Source organism: Pollachius pollachius (assembly GCF_949987615.1).
Source record: "Pollachius pollachius genome assembly, chromosome: 8".
Lineage (NCBI taxonomy): Eukaryota > Metazoa > Chordata > Actinopteri > Gadiformes > Gadidae > Pollachius > Pollachius pollachius.
Genome location: NC_136941.1, coordinates 4,950,463 through 4,961,145, shown reverse-complemented (window position 1 = coordinate 4,961,145; position 10,683 = coordinate 4,950,463). Strand labels below are relative to the sequence as shown.

General features: G+C 45.4%; 1 protein-coding gene across 1 annotated transcript; it reads left to right on the top strand.

Annotated features, from left to right (window-relative positions):
- Positions 1 to 307: 307 nt before the first annotated feature.
- On the top strand, positions 308 to 5,297 carry LOC307078767 (zinc finger protein PLAGL2-like). The gene is given in 3 exon segments (XM_079740732.1): positions 308 to 444; positions 3,332 to 4,035; positions 4,037 to 5,297. Coding segments are annotated over 2 exon segments (1,323 nt in total). The 5' UTR covers positions 308 to 444; positions 3,332 to 3,823; the 3' UTR covers positions 5,148 to 5,297.
- Positions 5,298 to 10,683: the final 5,386 nt, after the last annotated feature.

The window sequence follows — 10,683 nt, the reverse complement described above, 5'->3', positions numbered from 1 at the left end:
AATACATAAACACACACAAAATACAAAGAATAGTTCCACGGCTGATTCAATTTGTAGCTCATTATCCCTGTGAGTGAAGAGTCACACACAGTTATGTCCACCGTATTTGTTGGACCGGCCTTTAACACACCAGTATGTAGCCTATATTGCGTGTGCGTTGTCTACAGCGGATGCCGGAGTTGAACCTGAACTGCTGCTGCCTCCCCCCGTCCCCCACTCCCCCCAGAGCAGCCCCTGTTTTGCCAACTGGCCTCCTTTCAAAAGTTCGTCAAAGTGGTGCGTCTGACGTCACGCTCCCACAATGCATGCGCTTCACAACTCCAGCGCCGCGCCGAGGAGTCCAGGCCCCGAAATATCATAAAAATTTTAGAAAAATTTGGAAAAATGTAAAGTTGCAAATCTACAGGACACAATTTGAATATAAACGCTTTAGACCGCCCAGAGGTAAGTTTCCCCCGGGATTTCGGATGTATGATACACGGGTTAAAGTTTAAATGGGGTCCTAAAAAAATGATCTTTGCCGACTTGTAAACTCCCGAGACACAAACTTGCAGAATGGTTTTTATTCCGTGTGGATATATTCCTTATCGCTATCTACCGCATTACGCGAATCGGTTTCGTAATAAGTCGATAATAAACGTGTATTCGCGGTATTCAACCGGTCTGTTACTTCAATACAGACGTAGTGTTCGGTGAACTATCGGCTCGGTCGCTATACGAAGCCTTGCCTCGTGAATCAGGATGAGCTAGCCTACACCGTAATTCGTTAAAACATTACGATTGTAAGGTGCACAGTTACGCAAAGTAACGTAAATGAGACGGCGAAATGTGTCTGTGTTGAACGTTTTTAACCACACGCGGTGTGTTGGCTATCGCTGTGTTAACGGGAACCACCGAGTTGGACCGACATGGAAACAGCAATTAGCACCACCGTTAAAGTTCTCGTTACATCGCCAGGATCCACTCGTTTTCTATTCGTGCAAATTAGAGAGTGGCTTTCTACTCAGATGAAACGTTCAGTCATTGTGTGAATGTGGCCCGATTCGTTTTTATAAAGCCTACTATGAGTGACGACCAGCATACAAGGTTACCCTTTTGCAAATATCAAATGGTGTAGAAAGCCTTAGGTTACAAGAAAGGCTGTTTACTGTTGGTGTTTTCATCAACCAGCAGTGAGGGATATAAGCACGTTGTAAGCCACACGCTCTGTTGTACAAGAAACAAAACTCATTAAACGAAATATGGTATAAATAGGGTAGTAATTATAATAATAACAACATATAGAGATATAATTGGAATATAGTGTAACAAGTAGTTGCTAGGTCTGTGCATCAAGAATTGTATGATATTTGTCAAGGCATACATATATTTAGATAATTACAACATACACTATTATAGTAATAGTAATATCGCTATTGTAGTTGTTTTTTTATACATTTGCACTGTGATACACATATTTAACCAGGCAAAGACAGTACCTATTATAATAGCTGCAGCTTTTGAACCTATTCGTTTTTCAAACCTCTTTTACACACATTGTACAGCATCATAATTTCCTACATAAAAACCATATTTCTATTGCTCTTAAACTCCCTTCCCCCTTAAACACCCCGTTCAACCCTGATAACTTCACATCATTATTATGTTATTAGACCTAGGCCTATGTGTTTTTCTTAGCCCTTTTGTTTTTACTTGTTGATTCATTGATTCACAGTGAACATTGTCAGAAACAGGTAGATGGAACTTTGTTATTGTTTTAACAAAATTACTAATTATTAATGTAAAAATAATCTGAATACTGTCAATTTTCTATGCTCACTTTTATCTGTATCAGTTATTCTTAAACCACACACGTTTTATTTATTTTAACTATTCACTATTTGAATAGTAAGACATTTGAATAGTCCCTTGACTTGTAGGATTGGGAGAGGCAATGCTCAACTTTAAAGTATAGGTTTAGAGTGTTCATTTGATCTGGTTTAATATTTATTATTCTCAGTATTTATCTTACTATAATTGGTAAATTATATGAATATGAATTGATTAATATGAATATCAGTGTCATATTTCACATCTGAAATGAAATATAAACCTTACACAAATATAAAACTGCCGGTATTAGTTATTGCCACAGGAAACATGGGAAAAACATATGACCAACCCCAGATTAAAAAAACAATTGCAGTTAATCAAATTTAAAAAAAAATTATACGATATTAACATAGCAGACAAACTAAAGTCGTATTATGACAAAAAAGATAGTCTGAACTTAAATCTAACTTGACACGCATATTTCAAAACACAGAAATTGAAATGTGTTTACATTCTTTTTTTAAAGAAAATACAATCACACACTTTGAACAGGGGAACAAAGTCAATGAGATTTATTTGCCGAATGCACAGTGTAACACAGGGTTATTCTGAACTGAGCAATTCACTGTGACATGACAAGCAACAAGTACTTAGAAGGCAAGGGACGGGGGATCAAATTAAATGTACATTTAAATTATATTTGAAAGGGACCACGTGCAATTAGAACATAAATGTAACCATTTGATGCATCGCAGCAGAGTTAGCCTTAGGCTAATTTACATCTGCAGTCCCTAGATACAAGTTAATAAAAAAAATATATAAACATCACTAAACAAGTAAGGACATGTAACAAACAGCAATGTACCGCACATGATATGTCCTTCACAGGCACGCACATAGACACACTACATGATCAGAGGGTGTGGCGGCATGCACAGCACAGGACACAACACTAACCCACACACATACACACCTTGTCAGCCCCATGGGGAGATAACAGAGACTGAAATAAAAAGTAATGATGGGCACTAACAAAGTTAGTGGGCGCATTGTTGTGAGAGTGTTAACTGACGTTTTAGACTAGCTCTAAAGCCACCAAACAAACCAGCGTTTTATATATTGTCTGGAATAGTGTACCATTGTGTAGCAGTTTTAACAGAGAAGGCTGCCTGCCCGAATGCTGAATAGCGAATGGGTGAAAGGGAATATTACGCCATTCTACCCAGCATTAATTGTAGACGTTACCCTGTAAAAGTTGTATTGCTGCAGTGTTTTAGAAAGTATGCTCATGTTTTACAAAAATTATATCTAATTGTGACCCATGATATGATTTTGAACTGAGCTGAACTGAATTCCAAGAATAGCCAGAATGAGTTATCATTTTTTTCTAATACTAAGTCGCATGAATGAATCGCTTTAAGTCACATTGAAAACTGCGTATTCAGTACATACCAACATTTTAACCACAATTCTGTTGTGCTTCTGTCTTCCTACTTTCTTTCTTTCTTTTTTTTTACAGATTTTACAAAAATGTGTCTCTGGATCCCTTCTAAATTGAACTATTGAGAACCCCCCCATCCCTGGCTGGCTCCCCCCTCCCCTACCCCTCTCCCCCCCCACACACACACACACACAGAGCAGGTCCTCACAGGCCAGAACAACGTAGAACCAGTCCGGGCCTCCAGAGAAGAAGAAGAGTGACTCATCCCTTTACAGCCCTTCTGGGGTTGCTATGGCAGCTGCGGTCACCCAAACCAATCTCTGGATCCAGGATTCGCCCAGCGAGGCGGGGAAGACCACTAGGAGCTGCCATAAAAGGGCATCGTACAACCAACAAGTAGCACTCAGGATCCAGCCCTCCGGCTCGAGTATCGGGGACGGCCAGGTGCCTACAGTCTGATGGTCAGCCCCCGGGAGCATCCCCATGAGTCTTGTTTGCGTCTGGTCAGGCTTCTGGCCAAAGTCCTCGCACACCAAGAAGAGAGCCAGCCACTGTTCTGCCCGCTAGACCATGTTCCAACAGCAGGACCATCTGAAGAGCCAGCTGCAGGAGGCCCACGCGGCCCACCGCCAGCTCTTCCAGTGCCAGGAGTGCGGTAAGCAATACAACACCCAGCTGGGCTACCGGCGGCACCTGGTGGCGGCGCACGGCACCACCGCCGGCCTGCCCTGCCTCGACGGGCCCCCCTCCCTGCTGGAGCACCCGGGCGACCGCCCGCCCCCCCCCCCCTCCGGGCCCGGCGGGGGCCGGCGCCGCCCTGCCGGTGCGCGAGCGGAAGTACTCGTGCGAGCGCTGCGACCGCCGCTTCTACACGCGCAAAGACGTCCGCCGGCACGCCGTGGTGCACACGGGCCGCCGCGACTTCCTGTGCCCGCGCTGCGCCCAGCGCTTCGGCCGCCGCGACCACCTGACCCGCCACCTGAAGAAGAGCCACGCCCAGGAGGCGGGGCTGACGGCCGGCGGCGGCGGCGGCGGGATGGCGGGCGGCCCTGCGTCCGCGCCCTCCCCCTCCTCCGGCCTGTGCGCCGTGAAGGAGGAGCCCAGCCCGGTGACCTGCGACGGAGGCTCGGCCCCCAAGGAGCCCCCCGAGAGCCCCTTCTCCATGGACATGTACAGCTCCTACCCCATGGCCAGCCCCGGCATGGGCCACCACCACCACCACCACCACGGCCTCCTGCAGTCCTCCCTGTCCACCGCCATGGGCCGCCACGTGGCGCCCTCCCCCTCCCCGCACGGACACCACCACCCCCCGGGGGGCCCCCAGCAGCCCCCGGGGGCCCCCCAGCAACAGCCGGGGGCCCCCCAGCAGCAGGCCTACGGCGCCATGCCGCGCTACCAGCACGGCGCCACCTCCTACCCCCGGGTGGACATGGAGAGCTTCCTGCTGGACCTGCAGAGCGGCCTGCCGCCCAACCACCTGAGCACGGCGCCCCCTTCCTCCTCCTCCTCCGCCTCCCCCCCCCAGCGCGACGGCCTGCTGCCCGAGGGGGCGGGCGGGGGCGGCGAGCTGTCCTGCGCCGCCAACATGGACCTGGGCCCGCTGCTGGGCTTCCTGCCCTTCGGCCTGCCGCCCTACGGCGCCCACATGGGCATGGGGGGCCTGATGATGGGCTACCCGTCCACCTCGGCCGCCAACGCCTCCTCCTCGTCTTCCTCCGGCGCCGGCCTGTCGCCCCAGCCGCCCGGCCCCTTCGCCCTCATCCAGCCCCCCCAGGCTCACGTACCTCAGGGCCCCGGGGCCCACAGCCACAGCCAGCTACCTCAGGGGTACAGCAGCCCTGCTATGAGCACTTCCAGCCCTCTACCTCGATACTACCAGGCCTTTCAGCAGTAGGACGCTGCCCCCTGGCGCCCCCCCCTCACCCCACCCCACCCCGCTCAGAGGAGGTGGTCTCCCCCCCCCCCCTGGAGGAACTCCATGTGGAAGCAGGCCGACCGACTTTGATCCAAACAACAAGAGCCACATACTGTAGGTTGGCGCTAACCTCGCTTTTATTTTGAAAAAAAAAAGGAGACGGGTGGGAGGGTTTGGGGTGGGGGTGTAACTTAGCTCTTTGATGCTAATAATGCTAATTGTTTTTATTATTTTTCTTTCTTTTAACACAACAGATCACCTCAGCAGTATTACCTCATTATTTAAAAAGAAAGCTTGAATGAGGGAGGGAGGGAACCTTGATATTCTCAGTCGAACCAAAATACAGTACTTCCTGTAAATCCTGTTACAAACAGTGGTTGCACTTAAAACAGAGAGTTCACAGAGGTGCAGCACAACACACACACGTGACACATCGCTTGGATAGTTCCCTGCTAACCCGCTACATCGCTAAACACCAGTGTTTCATTTTATATTTTTACACGAGAGCAGACAGTGAAATACTTTTGATAACATGGGCTTGCCATGTTTGACCTCAGGTCAGTGGAGACTCTGTTATAAGAATCTCATCGGTCCGTACGCATCGGATAGGAATTAACCTTGTTTGAAACGCAACTCATTACAGATAAACACACTTATCTCTTTGTAAACCTCGCAGCAGTAATTTGACACAAATCTTGTCTCACGGTGACACAGTCTGACTGGTTCGGTTATCGCGTCGTGGATTTTTATCCTAAATAACCTTTGACTATTTCTAATGAGAAGTTCAAAACAACCCCGGAGAATTGACTGCAGCTTCAACACAGCAGTTGTTCCTTCTAGGCATCATTCACATTATGATTGAGGTTCAAATGAATGATTCTGATCACACCAAATGTGTCAATACATTCGACGTAATCGACACAACGTACGTTATCGTGTTTAAGTAGGAGTACTTAAACCAACCCTTCTCTCTATTCGGCTGTTAAACAGTATTACCACACGTTCACAGCTGAGAACTAAAGCTACCACTTTATTCCTCTAAAACGACCAGATTCCCACCACATAAAACCATAACTAACAAACCTTAGAAATAGAAAACCACAGTTTGAATTCTATTGCTGCTAGATGCAAGAAGCATTTAATATACAAACATTTTGTTTAAAAGGGACGCGCGCACTTCTTCTTATAAATGTTTATACCAGTTCCAAGCATGGGGCAAGCTCCTAAACAGAAACAAGAACATCGTTTTTATTAACATCCATCTTCTCCCACACATGCCGACAGGGTGGGAGGGGAGGGGAGGGGGTGGAGTTCCTTCAGACAAACAAACAAGAAGTCGAATTTCTCCGGGGCCAACCGGGAACCCTCTGCTGGGAAGAATAGGTGAGCCCCGTGGGAGAGGGTGGCGCCCAAGTAGCATCCTGTCGATTAAACAAGACTCGCTCCATCGAGATGTGGACTTCAGGCCCATTGGTCACGTCGGAAGTTCGGAACCCCCCCTCCCCTCGCGCCCTGAACGGACTCTTGCGTCAAACTCGCCTTTACCCACTTCGGGTGACGCAACTCAAAGAGTCACCCCCTGGGTTAGATAGGGTGTGTGTGTTTTGTTTTTTTAAGGACATTTTTTGAGTTGGGAGTTGTTTTTTAGTGGAATAGTTATTGAGAGCCTCACTGCTCTGCCTTACCGCCATCGTTGCTGTATTTTGAAGGAAACTCCTCGACCCTCCCCCCCCCACACACACACACACACACACACACACACACACACAAAGTTGCACCAATGTCTTAAAATGCTACTGTTGTGCCTCTGAAAGAGTGTCAGACCTCTTCACATGGTTAAAGCACTTATGACATTTTATGAAAAAACAAACAAAAAAAACAAGGATGAAATTGAACTATTTTACCTCATCAGAACATGCTGACATTGCTGTCAATTTCTCTTTCTTTAAATATATATATATGATTTTTGTTTTTTGGCTTCTTAGTTATTTGGGCTCTTATTTGTGCCATTAGGTTGAAAGTATAATGGTAGATTTTTATGAATCAGAACTCTTTATTTAGCAACAGTCCTCGACATTATAATTCACTTATAAAAATGTCCTACCTCTTATCGTTCTGTTATTTTTTCTCCTCATTCTCTGCAAAAAAAATCATCATAAATGGCATTAACAATTAAGGCCGATGGTAAATATGCGAAGAGTGTGAGAGAAAAAAAAGTGTTAAATAGTTTAGATATAAATCTTTTTACGACGTTGGCTGTGCGTCCTGATGGCTGGGATGATGCTGTTTGTTCACGCCCCGTGTGTGAAGTTATGTTCTATTGTTCTAAATGTTGACTACCTCAAGAGAAGAGCGACAAGCCGCACTTCACCCATAGCTACAGGACAGATCTCTGTATAGTTTTATTCTGTCGGTGAGCGAGCAAGCACACATACTTTGTAGGTCATAGTTTGTTTAGTTTTAGTTTTTTTCTTTTTCCTTTTTGAGGTTAGAACCGTAGAGAGAGAAATCAATATTTCTAGCGAGATTGAGGACGGTGTTGCCTAGCGACTAAGACCCATGTGACATTTTGCTCTTCCCTCACTATCACATTATTACCTCAACTCTCAGTCTGGAATGTTTACAAAGCTGAATTATCTGGACGTACGACTGAAGGAATTTTACAACAGCATGCAAGTGAAATGCACAGTGATAGTGTTTGGTTTTTGCTTTGTTTATGTTTTTCCTGAACACTGATACCAATTTAGTGAAGGTCAATGGCCAACAACCCCCACCCCTCCTTTGGAAATTAAATTTAGGTAATTGGAGACACAATATGACACATTGTAATAACATTTAATTTTGATGAAGAGATATACGGCATTGCTGTTCAGATGCAGACTGCTGGACGATAGGAAACCATTTCACGTTGTAATGAGTTGTCTTTACGTCGTACCGGATGCGTTGTCACATTTAATGGCCTTTAATAGATTAGACTGATTAGTCGTTATTTTTCTATTTCCAATAGACCAGACCCTGATGTTATGGTCTGTATGTGGGTAACAAGGAGTGTTACAAAATAAGTGTTTCTATTTTTTTTCTCCTGTCATGATTTCATGTGAACCCAATGAAATAATTGAACATGCAAGGCTCCTTGTTGCCTTGAGGCCCACCAACGCTTTTAATGTGAAGGGTCACGCCGGTATTCACAGATGCATCATAAGGTTTCTTGTGGTCAAGGCATTAACATTTACTTCCAAGCTTGTGAATGGGTGTGTGCCTTTATATGGGCTGTGTTCATATCGCTATGACATGGGAAACCATGTCAAAATACACATGACCCTATATTCAGGATATGAAATTATTAGTATGATGACTAATCAAAAAGTGCTTCGGTGAACCATAGCCTGGGATGTTTCTTCACGCAGTAATGGACAGAGAGACTGTGTTTTTATATTGTGTATGTCGACACAATCACCAGTTACTTGACCAGGTATATTGGTCTGGAAGGCATTGCGTATACTGAATATCACAGTAGAAGCAACAAAAGGGAGCACAAATGATGCTAAGCAATGTAGCCGTGGACGCACGGTACGACTTGTCGTCGACTCATTTGTTTTGACGCCCGTATTTCAGTTGGCTAAGAATCATTGGCCGGACTTTTAACTTTGTCAAATTAGAAAATTTTGTATTAGGCATTTGTAGTATCACCCGATAGCTTAGAAAAAGGTTTAAATCAAGATTAAAGAGTTGATATGCTATTATTTTCTAACTGTCAGAGCATAACGCAAAATGCATAATAAATCACTCTTTAGATTTAAACTGTTTCATGATTCTTTTTTCCCCCATCTCCTTTGCTTCCTTCCAAGGCTGCTTTTGGCTATTTTGTCATGCAGGGTTATAAAGGATGTTATTTGATTAGTTTACTCATTGTCATTAAGCTTTGCCCTAAATGGCTCAGCTTAACCACCAACCCGGATATTGTCATGATTACATGAATAGCCATTAGCTCACGTTATATTTACATGCACCAAGCGATTGTTCATATCCTACAGAATACATTATAAGTCAAGATAAATACTCCACGCCACATTCCACAGCAGGCTATGAATGGTTAAACACTTGTACAGCCTTTGAGTAAAAAACTGGATGGAAATTCAATGTGCAAATGTTTAACATATAATTTATGTATGTAATATTTGTATATATATTTATCAAACCATTCATCTTTAAATGAATTAATTCCTTCATTCATCAGTGAAAGGATTCTGTCACTGAAATAATAACAATTTGCATATACAAATGAAGAAAGAGGAAAATGATCATATATATATTTATTCACTGAGCTGTCCGGCGCCCAGAGCTCAGCCTGGAGTCAGTGACACCTAGTTCTCAGGGTCTCCACTGGGGGTCCGCGTTCACTCAGACCCCCGGAGGCGTAAAAGATCCAGAGCTCCAAATCATCTTCAACCGGTTGGCTGCTACTGTAGTTCTTCTACAAACAACACCAACAACAACACTGAATGATGAAAAATAAGAATGTGGAGAAAGATCTAGTAGCATAGACATGGCTTTCTGTCTGGGACTCATAAAGGACACCTTAACTTATCCTACTGGGATCCTACTAGAAGAGAGAAAGAGGAGAGAACGGTTAAACCCTACTCAAGAAACAGACACCTTAGCCAAAAGCGCGGTTATTTTCAAAAGAGCAAACTTTGATAACTTTTCAGCGGGTTCCAATGGAAACTTCAGATTACAATATTGCACGGGGAGGAAGGGACAGTTCCCCGGGCTTCTGGCTGAGCTTTATGAGTAACAAAAACTAATGAGATTATTCGTCTGTTCCCAGAAGAACATGCTGTGCTCTGAAAGTCACTTTGCTTACTCCCCAGTCGCCTGAGAGCTCCCACCTGCTAGGCGACTAGCCGGGAATTGCAGCAGCGTCAGGTGTATTTCACCCTGTTACAGCACACAGTGCTGAAGGGCGTTATTACGCAACGCTGCCTCATGCCAAGCCCATCAGCATCCCTCCGTCGTCATGAGTTTTTGTTCCTTTATGGACGGGGCAGCGATGTGTAGCATCCAAGCAATGGATGGAATCCAATCTCTGGAATCCATCTCCAAGACATATTGCCTTCATGGTTAGCACTGTGCACAAGTGAGTTGAGCCACAGAAATTCCCACTTAGAACTGTCTACCTAAATGTAGCATTATATCCTGGACTTTATTCAATGACTCATGATAGGGAATTCAATGAACTCGGTCAAGATAGATACTTTATAATCCACCTCGGCCAGAGCCTCCCAATGGTTAAGTTGGGCGGGATATTATCAATCATCTCCGAGACCCCAGGTCAACTCATGAATATCGAGACCCCATTTCCGGCCTCACTCGCCAGAGGACGCAGATCAGAGGGCAGCGGGATGCGGACAAACAACGACCTGTGGAAATGACCTGGGGAGGCATTCCCCCCCCCCCCCCCCCCCCCCCCCCCATGTTGTGTTCCGGGTTTTTCATGCCCTAATGATTCCTGCCC